This window comes from Bombus fervidus, chromosome 8, assembly GCF_041682495.2.
Source record: "Bombus fervidus isolate BK054 chromosome 8, iyBomFerv1, whole genome shotgun sequence".
In the NCBI taxonomy this organism is placed as follows: Eukaryota; Metazoa; Arthropoda; class Insecta; order Hymenoptera; family Apidae; genus Bombus; species Bombus fervidus.
The window spans coordinates 11,929,900-11,951,445 of record NC_091524.1 but is presented as its reverse complement, the minus strand read 5'-3'; the positions used below and the strand labels follow the sequence as shown (position 1 = coordinate 11,951,445).

The 21,546-nt window shown below is 32.3% G+C and overlaps 3 protein-coding genes across 17 annotated transcripts in view; 1 reads left to right on the top strand and 2 right to left on the bottom strand.

The window, feature by feature from the left end:
• Positions 1-1,224: 1,224 nt before the first annotated feature.
• On the bottom strand, positions 1,225-5,480 carry LOC139990238 (uncharacterized). Of its 9 annotated transcripts, none has more exons than XR_011800527.1 (6): positions 5,364-5,480; positions 3,511-5,068; positions 2,635-2,711; positions 2,446-2,575; positions 2,200-2,366; positions 1,225-1,481 (listed from the first exon to the last, which is right to left on the bottom strand). XR_011800527.1 is itself a non-coding variant. In XM_072009319.1 (6 exons), coding segments are annotated over exons 2-6 (1,833 nt in total). In that variant the 5' UTR covers positions 4,983-5,068; positions 5,364-5,480; the 3' UTR covers positions 1,228-1,480. The 9 variants fall into 9 exon arrangements, 7 of the variants coding, with proteins under 7 accessions (XP_071865420.1, XP_071865424.1, XP_071865423.1 ...); XM_072009319.1 differs by having other exon boundaries at positions 1,228-1,481; positions 2,200-2,352; XR_011800528.1 differs by lacking the exon at positions 2,446-2,575 and having other exon boundaries at positions 2,200-2,352.
• Viaf (viral IAP-associated factor) lies at positions 5,364-13,542 on the bottom strand. Of its 5 annotated transcripts, XM_072009327.1 has the most exons (7): positions 13,378-13,542; positions 8,147-8,251; positions 7,181-7,316; positions 6,866-7,094; positions 6,554-6,762; positions 6,295-6,458; positions 5,364-5,400 (listed from the first exon to the last, which is right to left on the bottom strand). In XM_072009327.1, the coding sequence occupies exons 1-6, from the start codon at positions 13,540-13,542 to the stop codon at positions 6,310-6,312; spliced, it is 993 nt and encodes a 330-aa protein (XP_071865428.1). In that variant the 3' UTR covers positions 5,364-5,400; positions 6,295-6,309. The 5 variants fall into 5 exon arrangements, with proteins under 5 accessions (XP_071865428.1, XP_071865427.1, XP_071865429.1 ...); XM_072009326.1 differs by lacking the exon at positions 5,364-5,400 and having other exon boundaries at positions 6,127-6,458; XM_072009328.1 differs by lacking the exons at positions 5,364-5,400; positions 13,378-13,542 and adding an exon at positions 13,172-13,201 and having other exon boundaries at positions 6,127-6,458.
• Ec (ubiquitin specific peptidase echinus) overlaps positions 5,774-21,546 on the top strand; it is a 135,975-nt gene continuing 120,202 nt past the window's right edge. For 2 of the 3 annotated variants that reach the window (XM_072009315.1, XM_072009313.1), the window contains exon 1: positions 13,690-14,000. The gene's annotated coding sequence lies outside the window, so the exon portion shown is untranslated. Of the gene's footprint in view, positions 5,876-13,689; positions 14,001-21,546 lie in introns of those variants that run through there. The other variant, XM_072009314.1, reaches the window with a different exon arrangement.

Genomic DNA, 21,546 nt, shown 5'->3' with positions numbered 1-21,546 from the left:
TAATCTTTACAATTTAACATAGGACAAAGAATATTTCATGAACTTTATCATTAGACCTTTAACATTTCCGCTTACTCTTCTCAACGAAAATGTCAACGTGTTAATCAACAAGATAAAATTAACAGTCTATTAAACAAGAGTCATAGGTATTAGAAATGATGTAAGAACTTATTCTAAGACCTGAAATGACTAAAGAAAGCAGAAAATTTATGAGTAGGTAAAATTTTTTCAATTGAACTGCATAAATTGCGCGGCGGTAAAACCGACAGAATTGTATTTTATCCATTGCACCACGCCGGTACGATCGTCGGTATATTCTAAGGTATACGAGACAGAACCTTTTTACGATTTACGAGGGAAAGCCAACGTATAAATAGCGAGGAATCGTCGATATTTCGAAGAACGACGCCGTGACTAGAATCGTGAGCCACAAGGGGCTGCTTTTAGTTTTTATTCTATTTCTTTCTTGTAATCTCCAGCATGTAGTTATGAGAAGGTATTTCTTAGTATCTTGATGTAGGTACTTTCATTAATCATGTATAGCAACAGTTATAACATGCAATTTATTTATATTATTTTGTTATTGTTGTTGAAAAAATGAAATAAAACATATACATCGTAGTCTAGTAATTCATATGATAACGTATTGAATTCTCACAATTTGCAGATTTATAATTTTATTATTGAACTTAGAAATAAATATATTACTTTATTATTATTATATAAATATATTACGTTGTTATATCGAAATTTATATTTTTGTAAAAATTACTTCATCGTAATTTGTAATATAACCTCGTAACTAATTTAATTATTAAATAATTGTGTCAATTAATTAGATATATGTTGTTACTTACATTATTTATTATGTAAGATAAATCAATGAAGCATGAAACCATTGGATTTATAGTAACTCAATAAATGCCTTTCTTCGTCGAAATGATTCGTGGTTTTATTACGACGTAAATTTTTTGCTTTTCTTTAATGGCATACATGGTAACACTCTTAGGTGGAAAGTTAATAATGGTGTAATAGACTATTACATCCATATCAATGTGTCGACTCACGTAAAAATTCTCACATATCAAAATGATTATCGCGAAAACTATGATCAACAACTGATTGAAATTTTTCTACTTACCGAATTAAGGTAAAAACAAAAATATTTTAAGTCGATTTATATTATTTAGACATTTATTTTTTATTTTATTTTTTATAAATACAAAACGAAAATTTATTCATTTCCCTTCAATAAAATGAGTTTGAAATGCTATATATATAATATATATGTTAATGCATGTATATGTTATGTGAGACAATATTAGAGATTTGACTTAGAACAATTTTTTTTTTTTAATATCTGATAATATATGTGTCATCACTTGTTTCTCTTTATCGTTTTTCGTGTATTGCACACAGATTATTTTTCACTCTGATAGAGTTTATAAAGCTACATTTATTTGGATGAAATAAAAGTATCTCTGAAAATAAAATTCAATTTATTGTTATTCTTAAACATACATTATCAAGTAAAACATTTTCACATTAAGTATTTTATTAAAAATTTTACAATCACATTTTTTACATCTCAGGTATTACAGTTTCATCAAATACAGATACAAAAATAAAACATTTCAACATTTCATAATAGCCTCAAAAATGAAAAAGGAAAATTTTTATTTTATTACGGCTGTTAGATCTGGATTATATAATACTATAATCTTAATTGACGTATCACTTCGTATCGATTACATGTAAAAAAGTAGTTCATTTAAAATGCTATTCTTTTGTCGATATAAATAAGAATACATATAAAGGTATTATAAGTACATAACAGAACAGGATATAATCTAGTAAAAATATATAAACAAATAGAAAAATAAATAAAAATAACCAAGATACAAAATATTATATTTTCAAGTATATAAATAATCTGAGTTACTTTTTCTTATATTATTATCTTATGTTGGATCGTAGTAAGAATTATTTTATAGTTATATCTAACGCGATCCTAACAGCATTAAAATAATATTACTAAAAAGGTAACGTCAGCAAATAAAAAATAAATATAGATATAAATATAAAATTTCAATAATATCTACTTGAATTAGATTAATGACTTTGAAATATTTAAATGGTAATATAATTGCTAGATATATTTGTTTTTTTTTTTTTTTAACATCAGTAAGTTAAACTTACCAAGCGTTTTTATGGGTTTTCACATGATTTTCAAAAGCACCAAATTTGCTATAAACTTTTTGGCACACTTTACAAGTGAATGTTGACGAACGACTACGAGTATAATGAACCTGGTGCACTGCTTTTAAGTGGTGAAGTAAAGACGACTTGTGTCTGAAAACAAATTTCTATGAATAAATCTAACAAATTTTGAGATTTGAAAGGTCTTATTTGGAAACTTTATACATCTTAGTCTCCCTTTTTTACCTATATTTTCTAAAGCACATGTCGCAATTGAAAGGTTCTTTCATACGGTGGCAATGAATGAAATGCCTATTGAAATGATATTTCCGATTGAAAAGCCTACCACAACTTTCGCAAAGTATTATGTACATACCTGAAAAGAAATTCGATGACAAACACCATACTTTATTCGGGATAAAATAGTACATTTACCTCCATGCGCTGCAGCTTGATGTATTGCCATTGTACGCGCGCTTGCGAATGATAATAAACATGATGAACACTGAAACCTACAAGTGTATCTCATAAAATACAAAATTTAGGACAACAACAAAAATTTTAGATGCATCTTTGCATTGCAAAAATTTCCTTTACAAAAGTATCGCTATAATACGATATATGATATACGAGATGTTCTACCAACTTTGATTAACCTAAATACTCGTTATTTTTAGAAATATGAAAAAACTTTATTTACAAAAACTGTGTCATACGAAGGAGACCATAACATATAATAATTTTCTGTAATGTCAGTCAGTGATAATTTTGCTTTATGGATTGAAGATTTTCGAGAACTTCCATATTACCTTTATTTTTTAAAATAATTGTTACACTTTTATATTACTAATGATATAGCAGATATTCAAACGGCTTTACTGGTTTTTAATATATATATATATACACATTTGTAACATACAATTTGTTGCATTTTATTACACTTCTGTTATTAAAAATTTATTAGAAATTATTTTATTCTTATAGTGTGTATCCTAAGCGGGAGATAAGAAACAAAGAATGATTGTGGTCTTGTGATATGTACATAATCAATCCGGAATGATAAGTGAACAGACGTAAAAAATGTGGTGATTGTAATATCGCGTTGATGCAAACGAATTCAAATGTCCGCTTTACTATTAAGAATATAAAAGCATAACATGCCATTTAAAAAAATAGAGGCAACCTAGAAATCTTCGAAATTTCTTCATACCATACAGCTTATTCAATGAATGCTTTGAAAATGCAATTCGAAAAAGAATATTTTTTTAATTTTCCACATTTTATGGAAATAACATGAAAAAATTAACTTACTCGTTCTTTTTTGTAATATGTTTATATTCGTTGTTGTTTTGAATTTGTAATGTTTCTTCTTGTTCTTGTGTACATGTAAATTGTTTAGATATTCCTTCTTCAATATTTTTTTGACATGAATAATTAAAAAATTTTATCAACGTTGAGTCAATATCATCCGTAATTTGCAAAGAGCTTTCAATGTCAATAAGCGGTGAACATGTTCTACTGCTGTCCTCGCTTAAAACATTATCAGTTATGTATGTACTATTAGAGGTATATAAATCTGTATTGTCCAAATTAGCTTGTGAATCACCATTAAAAATTTCTGTTGATAGTCTGTCTTTTGTATAAGTATTAATTTCACTAGTTGTAAACAAATTTGGAGCATAATCCTCGTGGCAAGAATAATCACAGCATGAACATTTTGATTTTCTATCACTGAAGAGATCTTCGATCCAATAATCTGGAGACATTACAGGTTTTCTTATTGAAATATCTATTTCATCTTGTTCATTGTCTGTTAAGGACCAATCTGCCATTGTCTCATATGTATCTATTTCATTATAATTCATATCAAGTTCTTTTACTTGATAATCACTATGTTTTGAACTAAAAGAATTATATATGTCATCAGAATTCTCTGTATACCCTATAAAACAATCTAACTTATTGTTGTCATAAGATTCGTAATAAAATGTATTAAATATTTCATTGCTTGAGAAATCAATTGAATCTTGAAAATTATTTGATTCAATTTCTTCCAAAGATAAAGGGTCCTGACTTTTGGAGGTACAATCTGTTAATACATTCTGAGACATTGAAGATACAAGTCTTTCTTGTTCACTTTTAAGAACAGATATTCCTTGTTTTTTATCCTGCTTGTTAGTGTAATGCTTCAACTTATTTTTTTGTGCAGAACTGTCTATCTCTGTTGACATACAAACGTTTTTATCCAATACTTCCTTCTCCTTGTCAACAAAGGAGCAAATGTTCCAGGCGTTCACATAGCTAAATTTTTGTTTCCTTCTCCTTGATACTTTTTTATATTTAGGTTCTTTAACAAATGTATTTTCAGAGCAAATATGCTTTGATGCTGCGTTAGGAACAAGTAAAACTTGTTGCTCTGTTTTTGCAATATCTTCAAAAAAGCAATTTGGTTTTGTTGCATCTACTTCAGATATTCTATGTGATCTTGAACTACTCTTTAAAATATTAGGAACTGTGCGATGTGTCTTATTCAATATTGATATGTCCTGTTTTGTACTAGTATTGTGTGATATTTTATTATGTAATATGTTATCAGATTTGAAATTATTTAATTCTACAAAATGATTTTTTTCTTCATCCGTATTAATTTCTTTAGATGGTTCATTATCCTGCATTATATCTAATAGAACTGTGTTTTGGTACATATTTTGTGAACTTTCACTATGCATATTCCAAATAGTATTATAGTCAAATGCGATAAAATTACTTAGGTCTTCGTACATTCTTAATAATATTGTTTAGATATTCCAATGAATTTTTTCATTTCTTTCATTTACATATTATGACTATATCGTACTATTCATTGTAGCTAAAAAATATAATAATAGGTAGCAATTAAAAAGATATACCAGAAATTCTATAACAAAATAGTTTTTATGTTTCATAATAGAAAATAAATACCAAAAAAAGCTATAAATTCATTACATTTTTTAAAATAAGCATTATAGAAAAGAAACAAATTATAAGATAATTTTTTTTTAATTAAATATGTAAGAGAGCATAAAAGATAATTGTTGCAATATTAAAACGATAGCAAATATTTCTGTCAGCGGATAATTAATTGCTTTTTGTTTTAATAAGCCGAATATCATAGAAAAACTTACCTAGCTTTTCTGACCATAGTTCAAACGATGTTTAACACTGTAATCACAAATACAAACACCATCACCTTTCCAACACTTATATACCGATTATTACAACAAAAAATATATATGTAACTAATGTGACAGATATGAAACGTTTCAAACCGTACCGTTTGGCGACAGAAACTAAACTACGCTCCATGAAATCCTATAAAGAAACTTTAGTTGTGCTTAGATAAGAAGAACGAAACCTGAGAAGTCCTTGAACGACAGAATGTAAACATCCCTAAGAAATTAAAACTTAAAACTTCCGAGGACTAGAAATCTTACGTGTGGTTAGTATTTTTTTCAGTAAGCTTCCATTAATTTTTAAGTCTTCGTATCTTTTGATTTATTATTTTTTTATATCTTTGATATAGATTTATCGAAATTCATCAAGAAATTAAAAATACAAAGGCATCGAAGTTCGAAACAACAATGATCATGAAATGAAATGCAGATTGTATCGACAATGGCACACACCATACGTTTTTGTAAGTTAAATTTAATACATAATTATATATATATTATCATTTAAAAGAGAAATTTGGATAGTGTAGAAGTGTGTTACTATATTGAGAATCTTTTTCAAATCTTCAAAATGTAAACAAGGTTAAATTTGCAATTTTTCGTTTAGAGGTAGATTGTGTGTTATATTCTACAATATTATAATAATAATTATTTTATAAAAGTGTAATGTGATAAAGGTGTAGAAAAATGGTAGAAATTATAATTTTTAAGTTGATAATGTGATAATAAAATATTTTATTGTGACAATAAGATTATTTATAATAAGATTTCAAAAGTAACTAAAGATGAGTTGTGTGTGATAAAATATGTGTGATATTGAAATAAATTAAATATTTCATGCTTAATAATAGTATTCAAACAGTAGATCAGCTTCTTTGAATACCTAATATAAATAGGATTACCAATCATTACTATCAGCAACATCGTCATATTTGTCATTACTTTCATGCCTTAATACAGAAAATAAGACATCCCTGACTTTTGGCTTGGGATCTTCGGTAATTTTCGTTGGTACAGCTCCTGCCTGTCCTAACATCCATTCCAGTTCTATAATAACACGTATAATAAGTTTATATGAGTACCAATAGAATCAAGACAAATTACCAGAATAGATTTTTCATTAAATTTCCAATTATACATGCCTGCTTCAGTTAATTTCATGCCTCTTAATTCGATTGGGCCAACAATTTGTTTTATCATGCGTGCATTGTGGTAGATAAAAATTGTAGGAAGATTGCTATCAGGCCAGTTGGGAATGCAAGTAGTAGAAATACTTTTCAAAAATTTTGTCGCAGGAAATTTTTTTGCTAAGTTAGTTAAATAATGATTTATTAACGAGCAGAGGGGAATGCTAAAACAAAAATCGTAAAGACATAAGATTCTCTTAATATCTTAACATTTCTATTAAGAATTTTGATATGTAATATCTATGAATAGAGGTGTATTATATATACCCAGCCTTATATAAATGAAGTATAACCCAAACATCATCTCCTGCTTTATTTACTTCTCGAATATAATCGTTTGCTGATATTTCTATAACTTCACCATATTTAGATTTGTCAGCTAACTCTTTCAGTTCTGCTATTCTCTTTCTTCGATATTCCAATAGAACTTTCTCATCTTCTTCGTCCTCTAGTTCATCCAATTCATCTAGCGTCTTATTTTCTAAATCATTGGCAGCTATAAGAAATAGAAAATATCTAGATTAATAAATTTTAGTTTGGAATTGTATCAACATGAGACAAATAAAATAAACATTCAATTACCACGCCCAGTTTTCTCATTTACAGCATTTTCCACAATGTCAACGATTTGATCTTCCGTAACTTCTTTCTCTTTCTCTGGTATAATCCCTTTTCTTCTGAGAATGTCATTCCACTCTGTGTCTTCATTTGGATCTTGCTGAGTTAATAAATTTAGGTTAACTAGTTTATATATTAAGGACTAACTTGTAAAATAATATGAAAATCTTTTATATTTTATTTTATGCTTTATTGCATTTCGACCATTAAAAGTTCATTTAATTATTTATTTTAACTTTTGTTCTGCAATATATGGCATCCCTTGTTAGGAACCAGAAATGTTCAAAATGACATAACCTCTATTTAAAAAAGTTTTTCTGTGCTTACCATGATGTAAGATTCTTTTTAAAATATTATTTCGTGCGCAAAAGAATTGATTTGCGCTATGCAAATTGTCAGGTTGATAGAGTTAATATCGTTAAGTGATGGATTTCCCTTCTAATGTTAGAATACTTGTGATCAACAGCTGATCACGTTTCGCTATAATGAGATACGCTACGCAACTGTATTCTTGTTCTTGGCTTACGTGCATTTATGGTATCATCAATGACGCATTCACATTCGAATCTCATTCTATTTAAAAACCATGTAATTAGTCAGTGGCGCTCCTGGTGGTATGTTAAAGTTCCAAAGCATATTTTAAATTTAATGTAACTTAATTTATTAATTTCATTTATCTAAATTTTCAGTTTTTTATTAGCGCAATCCATAAATTAATTTTTAGACAAATTTAAGAGCCTATATACTTTATTCTGCTATGAATGAAATACAATAATGTAAAATAGTGAAATAATAGGGAAAGAAAATTACTATAGTAAAAAATGTATACACTTTTGTCTTTAATAATAAATAGCAAATGATGGTATACTCAATATATCATTTTAATGTAATTAACGCTTATATGGAATACAATACTTATTACGTATTTACGCCTATATTCGATGACTGTACATTCAGTCGACTGTAATCAGAGAAACCGGTTGATCGTGCAGCTGTGCTGGTCCACGGCCATGTTTTGTGTCCCGCACCAAATACCTAAAACCAGTTTGGGACATCACCTCGATAATATTTATAGGCATATGGAATGATAATTTCTGTAACGGTACAACGTTAGTATCAAACTGTATGCTTACACTTAGATTTATGCAGATTAGATCATTTCTCGTTTACATCTTTTTCCTTTTCCTCTCCTTTTTTATATTATTTGTTCACGTTTTTTTATACCAAAATTTCGAGGAGCTACTAACAAAACCAGTTTCATTTAAATTTCAAATGGACGAAAACGAAGAACAGGCAATCCCGCGTAAACATATCATCTTGATTGCTTTTTGTTTTGTTTCAAGGAGAGGTATATAATAAGTTGCGTAAGGTTTACAATCAATAAAATTTGCATATAATATTCTGATTAAACGAGCGCGCGCGCTGTTTGCGAATTCTCGACTTCATCGAGCCTCTGTTTAATATTCAAAGTCGCGTCGAATTTCACGAGCATGGGGAAGAAAAAGAGAAAAAGGAAGAAAGTTGCAATCTTGCTTGCCACCGGAGAAAGAACGTGGATTAATTTTCCTTTGAGTATATATATACGCGCGGCGTATAAAGCTTAACGCACATGTAACACCGCGAAACGTTCAATCCGTTTTCACGGTGCTTTCACGTCGCGTGCATACCTTTGTATGGAACGGCCTTTGTTGCTGGATCGCATAAAAGAAATGCGTTTCCTCAACGGTGGCGAGTAAATTACAGAAAATATGTGTTTGTATGTATACCCGCGATTACTGATGGTTGAAAGTGAACACGTGTTTCTTTATCTTGTTATAACAACAGCATAAAGAAGAATTAGTAAATTGGGTGGGCAAATTCCATCTATAATTCGAGCGATTGAGATTATTTTAATTAAAAATATTTTCTGATCGAAAGCGCTAAGTCGTGTAACGGTCTTGGTACATAGATGACTATCTTGTAATTGAAAATATATCAATTTATCTTTTAACTTATCTATTTTAAAATTTATTAAGTATATATATTTCTACGAAATTGTCTTATCGAATTATAATCTTTTTTTACAATCTTTTAGGTATATTATACCGAACGACTAAATTTAGTACTCCTTTAAATTATAATTAAATTTAGTATTCTTTTAATTAAATTTAAATGTAAATTTCATCAACTAGCTATTCTTAGAACGATAGAAAAAATTCTCCTCCAATTGAGATTCGAATTTCATAATTTTTTATACGAGATGAAAGGATTTGAAGACGAGCTGAAATATTCATGCAAAAATTAAATTCTCCGAAAGATGTATCTAGGAAATTGACACAATGAGAACAACAGCAGGGAAATACTGACCAAAGCTTCCCTTGCGTGAATGTATATTGCACGCACCGTGTGTCGTTATTGTTTTCCATTGTTATGCTCTTTTTTTTTCGAAAGCATTGTTTGGTAAAGCACTCGTGTTTCCGGTTGCGTGCTAGATTAGAACTTAACCCTGTATTTAGGCGTGTGCAGCTCGATTCAATGGAATGTCATTCATTCGTGCTTATGTATCACGTTGGTGCTAGCAGATTGTCACAAATAAAATGTCAGCAACGATGTGATTTAATGGGATGTGACTATCATTTCATCGGTATTTCCATATTTCCACTATTTAAACACAAAAATGTCAGTCATGTGATTTCTAACATTTATTACTCGTTCCCACTCCAAACATTTCTTACTTTTGAAATAAAAAAGTTTCGTTTCGAAAAGAGAAAAGTTATAAATATTTTCCTTCTCTCTTCCATCTTTCATCGATATAAGAAATAATTTTCGTGTTGCCTATATGGTCATTAATCATTATCAGTATGTATCGATAACATTTTATTCATTTTTTATCAATTTTTTATTCAAAACCAGTTTTTCCAAAATAATTCGTAACCTTTTATCTATATTCGTCCATTGAAATTGGTTCTATTATCGTATTATTCACTTCTCGAACATTGTACCGGTAAATACGTAAATGCAATGCATCCATTGTCTGATCATGGGTCATCCGTTCGTGTACCACAATCTCGTGGTCAACTCCTTCGTTATGTCGATACCTTTTTTGTGGTTAGGTATCGATGCTCCCCAGACCTTCTTTCCTTGAATCACGAAGCGAAGATCGAGCTTGCCAATTCTCGAGACGCGTTGAAAATGACAATTGCTCTCTACGAGTTAAATTCATGAGCACACGTAATGAGCAGCTTATACTTTCGTTGGCGTTTGGCATCAGGAATATCTATGTGTAACATAAAATTATATTTCTCTTATCATCGTACTATTTATATATAAGAACGCCAAGGGGATTATCACCATATGAGAAAACCTTGAAAGGAAAATTTTAGAACGGTTAACGCAACTGCCATTCGTGATAGGAATAAAATACAAGATCGCAGTCGGGTTCTGACGCAAACAAGAAATTTAATGACAGTTCAATTAGCTAAGAACGGACCATTGATCTAATTTGCATATCTAATGCAATGTATCAGAAATCGTAACTAATTATGTAGATTCGTTCCTTTCATCAATTTACGCCACCGTACAATGTAAATTTTCATCAGCCGATATGAACGTGATTTGGCTTGTAACAAATACACACGAAACTTACTTCTCGGGGACGTTTAACGATAACAGCTGATATATTTACAGCCTCCTGGTTAGGTTCGTTCGAACACGGGTAGTAAGCGCGAAATGTGAACGCACGTAGAACGATAGCATGAGCGCAGGATGTGCTTGTATTTACAAATCACGGTGTGCGGCACGCACGCACTGCCGTTCGTAAACTCGCGTATCCTGGATCGTTGGTCTTTTTGCAATTTGTTTAATGATCCTCGCATAACTCTGGCAGAAAACGACGGCTAACGAATGCAAAATTTCCTCACCATTAGGAGAGAAAAATTATTCGTATCCTTGAAAGACGTGGCAACTAACATTTTCGTAGTTTCTCACTATCTAATGCTATTCTCTATGCAATTCGGTAATTGTTAAATTGTTATATTTAGCGCTCTGCAGGGTAGACATATTGTAACAGTTATGAGAATTGTCTGGAAGTATGCGTAAAATTTAAGTATGTACGTAGGTAGCTAGAACTCGATGATGTAAATTGGTTGGAAAGATCGCGAGTAACATTTTGTGTTAACTTAACGCCAATTTTTGCTATCAATTTGTAATTACTCGAGTTCGCGATATCTTCATTAAAAGTACGAATATTCAAAGCCGTAGAAGAAGATAAAATTTTTAATTCATACAACATCCAGTCAAATATTTCACCGATGCAGAAAACCAATGTGGAAATCCAAAATTTTACTATAGTATCGAAGACGCGTGTACCTAAGCGTTTCCTTGTTTGCTCGTCCGGCCAAGAGAATTTGCATAATCACGCATATAGCACCACAATGCTGCGGAAGGGAAAGGGAGGCATTCAATGACCTTGTGGAGGCTTATGTGTGCGATAGGATCCTCAGCAGAGGCGTTAAACGAAGGTAACGATAGGGAATTGGAAAACGAAGGTCTGATAAAATGTTATTCGCTCGTACACACATATGTACGTTCATTTTACCTAGAATGTAGCCCACCGGAAATTTGCAGTTAGTTGCATTCCTTGCAGGGTCGACTAATCTAGGGATAACTCTATTCGCGAGATCGTTAATTGCTCCCCTTTCCAAATGAAAATGTAATTTTCACTCTGCCGCCGATTGGCTTCGATTCGAAGACTAATTGGATTTTAATTATGAATGTTTTAGTCGATGTAGGAGGGCAATTAAGATAAATGTGATATTAACGATGTATCTATTTTTATTACATCGAAAGATTATTAGACATTTATTCGAGTATTTTCCATTTTTTTCTGTGATTTCCCAATTATAGATTTTTAATGTTACGCGAACGTTTACACATATTACATTTTTCATTGCGGGGGAAGAATAGGATTAAAAAATTTCCGAAGTTTGTAATTATATCTCGTGTTCTCTGATGTCAGAGGAACTGACTTTCATTTTTTGGAACAAAAATATAACTTGATTGAAAGGCGGACAGGAATTTAATTATAGAATCCAGTTTTCCCCCCTGTTTGGAAAGCAGCACGTCAAAGTAGAACATCTGTATCTGGTTGAATAACAACCTTGTCAATCAGATGGTAAAATGTTACAATGTAAAAATTAAATTCTAAAATCTGACAAAAAGGTCGGTCCTTCTAAAAATCTTCTTCTCAACTGCGTATAGAGCGTCATCATAATTACAGTACCACTCGTATTTGTCCGAACAATACCTCGCTTACATTATGAAAGCTCGGTAAGAATTCCTTAGTACAGATACAATTTCTTATAGATTCTATACTATATGACTCATTCTTAGGAAATGAATGATGTTTTTATTGTATCATTGATTGCAATTATTCGTATCTTAGATCTAAATTATTCAAATTAAGTAAGACTGCGATACGATTCTTTATTAGAACAATGAACTATTTGTATTATATCACTGGTTGCAATCGCACGTATCTTACGTTTGAATTCATCCAACGTTCATCGACTTTTGAATTGCAAAAATACCAAATTTATTTTTGAATCATTATACATATACGGGCTTCTCAAAATCCAAATTAATTAATTCCACCTTTTAATTTAATCCCTCAGATACATGATTAACGATCGATTTTCAAAAAACCGGTTTCAAAAAACTCCTGCGAATTCATTTGTCATAAAGAGATGATATAAACAATAGCAAGTTCGAAAATAAATTTAACGAACAATATTTCCACATTTATAAGTCGTAACATATGAAATTTCCGGTTTTTAACGATCCCATACTTCACCGAGTTCTAAAAAAAAGAACAAATGTTTCGTGCGTAAAATTCAAAAAATTAAATCAATTTAAAAATAGCATTATAACGTATAAAATGATCTACAAAAATAGATGCTTTAGAGAATTAAAAATCACACGTAATATACCCATAAAAAATTTCTACGAATATTCGAATGTTTTTACAAGCCACTGTACAAAACGCTAAGAATCCTTGAACAATTCAACCGAACGAATTTCCATTTGTTTGAGGTTTGAATGCAAAATAGACGCACGGTTTGTTATCAGTAGGTTTCGAGTACGGTACAACGCGTTCTGCTACACGATAACAGGCGCGCGTATACCTGAGCGCCGCGAACAGCCAATGAAAGAGTTGGTTCAGCGTCGACCATCTTGCGCGGCTCTGCTTTCGAGTTCGGAGTCGCGTGGCGGCGACGTTCGGCTTGCAGTGTACGCCGACTGCCGAGCCGTGACTGACTCTGTGCCTCGTGGCCCTCGTGACTTTCCATTGTGACCACAGGTCCGTGTCTTTTCTCTTATCGCTGAAAAATTGACGCGACCATTCCACGGGGACCAACCAGCCGATCGTTTTTTATGTGACTCGACTTTGCGACTGTCAACAGTCGATCGTCAATTCCGTAACAACGCGTGTGTTTACCTTCTGCTTCTCTTCGTCCCTTTTTTTTCAAGAACAGACCGCGTGACTGTCATTCGTTGTCGAATGACAAGACGAACGTGTTTTTTTGTTACATACACACGACTTCCTTATTAGAAGAATTTAGCTGAACCATCTTTTTCAAGGTTGAGTTTACTAAATCGTGGATAACAGTCGTGTGTCGCGTGTTAATATCTAATTCGCGTTGTGATTGTATACAGACTACGTTTGACGTTAATAAACACCGAGGTGCGTGTTGGAAGAGGAGATTTAAAAGAATTTTGCTGGATTCAAGCTGCATCGCGTGTAAAGGTATTTTGTATTATCTAATTTGACTCATTTTAGATAATTGATATAGATAGACCATATATTTAGTAATTAATTAATTACACGTTGTTAAAACTGCCTTTTTATTTACTTGTAGCGGTAAATATGTATTTTTGCAGTATATTAAATATTTCGAAGGTGTCACCTATTACGATATTAAACTTTTGATTGTTACGAGGTATATTTTTAGGAGATATCTTCGAATTATACAAATTGCCCAATCTCCAACTATCTTGCTGACATTAAAATCAATCAACCAGATTGAGCTAGCCTTTTTTTATGTCTCTCCTACGTATAGTTTATGAAACCATTTATGATTCAAATATTCTATGTATTTTCATGTGATGTAATATATAATATAATAATAATATAATAATATGTGGACAATAACAATGATAACACATTATGCAAATTTATTTCATCAAAATGTGGAAAAATGATAATCGACACCTTAACTTTTTTTAAACGATACGACGTTTCGAATAATGATATATTTCATATAATATATCATATAATATATGATAGAATATTAAATCACTGTATAACCTGTTAAAAAGTTCCATAAGAACTTATCATCAAATTACGTACAATTTCTTGTCATTGATTAAGGTCTGAGCAACATTCGAGGGATTACATCACAAACAGTTTGTAAATTGCGCGAGTATTGCTCGTTGACAAACGGCCTTCGTTACGGTACGTGGCACTGACATCTTTACAGTAAAGAAAGCGTGTCGTACAAGCGACGCGTAATTGCGTCTAGTATTTGGTGCAGCGGGACGATCTTATTCGATTTAACCTTGCACTTTCGCCAAGGTACCTTCGTGTCGTTCGTTTATTGCGCCTCTTGTTCAGCGGCAATTGACATCTCACGTTTTACGACTTTCGAAGTGATAGTAGTCTTGACATTACGCTATCAGCATCATTTGTTTGTCGGATAGGTCACTGAACCTTGCAGCACTACGTCTAGTACTATCAACTTTTTTATTCGCTTTGCTTTTGCTGTTATGTAAAATTGAGTCGTTGATTTATGGATAAGATGATTATTATTTGATATTGATCGTTTTCATTGATTACGAAAGATTGTGAGAAAAGACGCTGTAAAGGAAATTTGAAGAAACTTGGGTAAAATTAAACTTTAATACGCGCGCACACAAAGTCCCCTCTTTTTTCAAACAATGGACAACATATTGTAATTGTATTGGAAGCAACGATATGATAGTGTAGTGTAGACTATACGATATGTAGTGTAGACTATAATATATATAAATTCAGATTTGTAAAAGAAAGGAAATACGTAATTCGGTAGAATTATGTTTTTAATAGGATTATATATTTCAATAAATCTTTTAGTTTTAGTAAATGGCAGGAAAAATTATACAAGCGATAGCCTCTGTGAAAGCTATTTCGAAAGAGTTAAGAGAAGAATCTGTAAAATCTGCTTTCAAACATTGAAACGTATTATCATTAAGGCTTGAAAATTTATGATAACATCGTTCAATTGATCGCAAATTTTATAGGTATCGTCTTCTGTTATATACGTATTGTTTATTATTTGATTTTTTGAAAATAGTTGTATGTGATTGTACCATACGACTGTTTCATCGTTCTAGATTGAGATATCGTAAATTTACAACTGAATTATTCCAAAGTATGTACACATCATTTTGTCGATTCATGTGTCGATACACGCGCATGCAATTAATCTTTGACGAAGTTCATCAAATACAAATACATACTGCTAACGAATTTATATATCTAGTGGAGAGAATACCATTGGTCCACGCGCTGCAATTAACAGACCGATTAACTTCGTTTGTCATCGATCAATTTGTTCGTTACCCGCATGCAGTCTTTATCGATTCAATGACAATTCGATGTTTGAGCGCCCTTCTAGAGAATAATTATTAAATTACCGTTAAGCAGTGTATGGAAAGCTTTATATTTATTAGAAACTCAACCCCAACTTCGTTTTTTCTTTGGAATTCTATTGATACGATAATAAGGAATCAACTTAATACAATATAAATAATATTAAACCTAATGTAAATAGTAATGAAATAATCCCAAGTATATTTGCAAATTTTTTTATCGTAAGTAAAGAACGTGGAAGTAAATTTATTTAAGATATTGTATCTCGAACGTATGATTAAGCAGCCACGCTTAACAAATACTCGTATCAATTATGCGAAGTAGAAGGAGAATGCTTCCGAAAAAGAAGGAGATTAACGTTAATCATGTCCCTGGGCGCGAGTGTTTTTCAATTTTTCCACTCCATTGTTAAACGACGAATTTCGTCAGCTACGAGATCCGAAAGACCCACACGTTATTGTCTCTTTGCGAGAACAATGAACCATTTGCCATGTTCGACACTGCATTTTTTTCTGTTGCACGTGCATTCAAAACGCGAAAGGGAAAAACGTCCTCTATCTGCATACGATGCATCTGTTTATACATTCCCCGACGCACACGTTTATATGTGTATGAATCATATCGATAATAATGCAGGTAACTTATCTTAAAGCAAACGAAAATCGGCAATATGCAAACTTTTAAATTACAAAAAGCGTAGTTCGAGCGAGATTTTTCTATCGAATAAGAAAAATGTAAATGTCATATCGTAGATTACATTTCATTGACAGTAACGTTAAATAATATTTATTGGCTACAAAGGAATAGAAATTCAAAAGAAAATACGCATTCGAAATTCCCGGTAGCTATAGAGCGCACTCTTGGAAGAAATAAAAACGATATTTCTCTGAGATACAGATTTGCAACATATCAAGAAAGTTTTCCAATTTATGGAACGGAAATTAATCGAAATATTGTTTGTTTAATACGAAGTGCAAAAATACATCGTGAAAAAAATTTCTGGGAAAAATATATTTCAATATTTGCGCTCGTTTCAAGCTTTACACTCGTATTTCATGTACCCACTCATTCTTTATCTGTTAGTAAAAGATCGAATATGATCCGAAATGAAGATTAAACTTTGAAATTTACGACAAGAAATGCTTAATATAATGATATAAATACTTCGATATAAAAATTCTCGGTTTTATATATACTACAGAAGATAAAATAATTTCGCTAATCGTTATTCTATCTCAATATTCGATAAAATAATCAGAGATTACAAGAACACAGTAAGTTGCATTCTTCGTTTCTTATAACAAAACAGTTTTAAACTTCAGTACGCCACTTGGATTTTTATTTGGTTTTAGGACTACAATCAAAATTAGGAAAATTACAAGTAGCATTAATACAGAAGTGATTAATATTAACGAACGTAGTTTCAAAAAGTGATAGATAGTATACAATATTCATTAAAAAAATACGATAAAATTGACACGTTTCGAAGTTACATATATCAATGCAACGTTACTTATGAAACGTCCCATGATATAACACAATAAATTGATCGGCCCTGTTGAATGCTCCTTAAGATACGAGACACGAAAAAACTTTCTCATCGCCCTATACCTTTAACCTATTTACAGCCACCATTTTTCATCGCAGTTCTTTTTCGTTCTCTTCGTCCTCCCACGTAGCAGTTCGGAATATCCCGTTGCTTCGTTCCGTGTTGTTTCTTTCGAAATTTGTTCGTGGTGTATTAATCATTTTAATACTCGTTTCTCGCGTATCATTTTCACCACCATTACCCTTTATTTGCTCCTTGCTCTGGTTTCAATTCCGACGCTGCGACGACCATGTTTTCTCGTTTTGCCACCAACAATTCTAGCTTCTTCCTTTTACTCACGATGTTCACATTTTTTTCCTTTTGCGTCACTTTCATGCAAACTCTACTATCAATATTTATGCGCCCTCCGCGTTGTTGCCCTTTTAATAACAGCAACCATAGTTTTGCCTTGCTCATTACCTCGTCACATTTTTTCTTATTCGTCTGTCTCTGACCTCCGCCTCCTCTTTATCTTCGTCGTTTCGACTGTACAACCTTTGTTCGCTATTTTCACGACTTTGCTTCTTGCCCTTTTGCTCTGTACCCACGCGACCCATATTTTACACGGTGCTCATTTTTTTTGGCAACCCCCAATTTGTATGCCGTGGTCGTTCTCTATATTTACGACTATATAGCGGGAGTTGGTGGCAAAATTAACATTTGACCGAAGTTACGACTCAGTATCGGTAAATTATTTTGCGTCATAGTAATAAGAAATGGACTTCTAGTAGTAAAAATAGTAAAAGTTACAGTTGGCTGATTATACTACTTAGTGTAAAATTGTACAATAATAAAAAGGTCTATAACCTGCAGTCTATAATCTCTTAATTTACTAATTTGCCAAACTTGTTATTGCGCAAGAGGGTCTGGTATAATAAGGTTACAGTTTTTTGTAATCTGCTTGGGACATATTAGTTGGCAGATTTTTTATCGAATTCATCGTTTGTTATTTAATCGCTCATCTTAATGCTAAGGATGTAAAAATGGAAGCTATTCTTCAACTTCCGTTCAAATTAATTATAAATGAATCGAAATAGGAAACGTACGTTCGTTTCTCCAAGTGTATGAATAACTTAAACGTTGGTTATTTTTCCTTATTAGAGATAGAGCGTACATTTTATTGCGGACATTCCTTCTCGACTAGCGTTTGATTATTAAATAGCATGGCGAACAGCTGGTTTGCAATTTCCTTGAGAACGTTTTGATTCAGATTACGATAAGTTTGTATTCTCTTCTGGGAGAAGTCGAATGCTCTGTGCGATAGCACGCGTACTAAGATTTAGATTAAACGACTTGTACGTATAATTCCTTTCTTTGTAGGCCTACCAGAGTATATGTATTTATCGCAGGTACATGTATGTTATCGTGATTATCTTAAATTCAATATTATGTGAGTATTTCAATATCCTAGGTTATTTTGATTTAAAATTATATTTCTCATTTATTTCAAGCTGGATCACTGGTAGAATGACCATTGGTGTACCAATACAGACGCGCAGTCAAATTATTGCAACATTGGCGCCGTGAAATGTGAAAAAGATTACGTGGCTTGTTGGAAGTTTGCACATGGTTAGAAATAGTCATACTTAAATACTTTGAACGCAGATTTATTTCTGCACTTTTGCACACGGTATAATTATCGCGAGATTTATCTTCCATAAAAAAAGCTAGTATAGCTGGGATCATAAACCTCCAGTCTGCCAAACCTGTTCTTTTATCCATTATTATTATTGATCTTCTTAATAACGAAGATATTAAACCCTGCCAAGTATCCATTGGTAACGAATACACTTTTTGTAGGTCGAATTTCTTATTATTAACCCTCTACAACTGGATTTTTTACTCGACAAAAATAAATCACTGCTAATTATTTTCGATTTTGATTCGAGATAATTGGAATTAATAATTGTTACAAACGAGTTGTACAGGCAATAATATAATAATATAAATAAAAGATATTATATTACTCTGATAAAATATCACGATAACAAGTACATAAAATAATTCCTTGAAAAATACATCGTTCAATTCTATTCTAGAGAAGGGCAATTGTATGCCTTATGATTCTATAATACTGTTTATTAAAGTTACCAATATTACTTTTAAAATTTATTTCAGAATTTAATATTATCGATGCTACGCTCGTTGTAATAAATATTATTCTTATGGAAGTAAGTCAGTTGTCTGAGAATTGAATATTAATGCGAGCAATGAAATCGCGAAATTTATAGAAAGTGATGTTGATCATTTCGGCTTCTGGGAAATTCACACAACTTTCATACCTTATATACGTGTTAAAGTTACAATCAAGAGTTCCCGGAATTAACATTTCACTAAGGAAAGTCCAGGATATTTGAAATATGAACCACGTACTTATGGCCTTCAACCTTTAGCTTTCTATAGGCCTACGCAATAAGCTCGTACAAATAAAATCCCCAACGACGTATAAATCACGAGCACAGTCGAATACACGGTGGCACTGCTTATGGGGCACACAAAGAGGGTTACGCGTAGCGTCCACGGCGCACCGTCGTGTTTAAATAGTCGAGGTAACTAGGCCCGTCCGTTCTACTTTCCAAACAGGGCTCTGACTCAACGACGAGATTGTTTTGGGCAAAGAATCCGCGCAGGGTCTCCACCGACGTTCACCCCGACTTTGTCGAGACGCCTGTGCTCCCTCGTTGCGAGACGCCCACCCACGCATCGCGGCATCGCCTCCGGCTGCCGTTACATATAGGGTGTCGTGAAAGTGCATCGATCGTCGCACCGAGAGCTTTGTGGAGGACACGACCTTTGAAACCCTTCACGTGGGATAGGTCTGGAGTGATTTTAATACGCGATATTATTCAACCGCCTTCGAGCGACCGAGCAGAATACTCCTCGATCTCATTCACCAACCCTATTCTCTATGTACGCGCCGATGGAAGGGTAACTAGTTTTTAATTGAAGCACCGCGTAAAAGCCGGTTATTTCGTAAAGAATTAACTTGCGTGCTGGTGCTTGGATTTTTGTTGGATTGGATTTTTTACTTGTTCGTCGATTGCTGGAGAAATCAGTAACTTTTAATTGTTTCGCGTTATACAGCGGTTGAATATGGATACTAATGATAAAATCGATAAAGAATATCACAATTAATAAACAAGAAATTAATATCATCAGTCAATTGATCAAGGAGTCGATTTATTACTTAAAAATGTTCGTTGTGTTGTTTGAGACGTAAATTAGAAAATTTGACTATTTGGTGGTCAATTTCCTTCTATTAGATTTTATTGCTAAGTTCTTACCAGAAACAACGCATTTGTTATGAACGAGTTAACAAGTCCTTTTTTATTTAATAACACGTAATGAGGCAATTAATAAGTTACAAATTTTTTCCGTAACATAAACGGAAAGCTGCTACTCTTTATAAATTTATACATAAATAAACGGGATTATAGTTTGTTCTAAAGCTTCAATAATCAACAACATGGATATCCAAGGTAGAGATAGCGACAAATATATATTCCATGACAAACTTCATTCGGTCATATGATCAGCTTTATTCATCTGGTTTTACATAAAAGCAACCGTACACAGTTTAGAAGTTGTAAGAAGACTAATTCACTTTTTTGTGCCGATTTCCACCGACGATAATCCGATTCGTCCAAACTTGTTCACGGTAGAGTTTAGCATAGCGCGGGCATTTCGCGATTTAATTCAGAAAGTTCTCGTATTCCACGATCTCCTCGTCGCTTCGCGAGACAACCACGATTTACGATCCTTCGTGCTTCGAACAGGAATTAACGTTTCAATCAGAAATATTACTTTTTTTGGGAAACGCGTTTCCCGGGTAATGAAACGCTCGTTTTGAGACCCGACAATCGATGTCTTCTGTTCTACATAGCGAAATATGAACCTCGAATGTGGTAAAAGAGATAATCGAGCCCATAGGCGTTGATTTTTCATTTTCCGCTATGTAATCACGAATCGTAGATTGAAATTGCAGATATGAAAGGCGTTTTACATTTATGAACGAAATCTTTTCATCGTTTATATCGGCGATGAATTTATACTCATTTTTACGATAATCGAAAG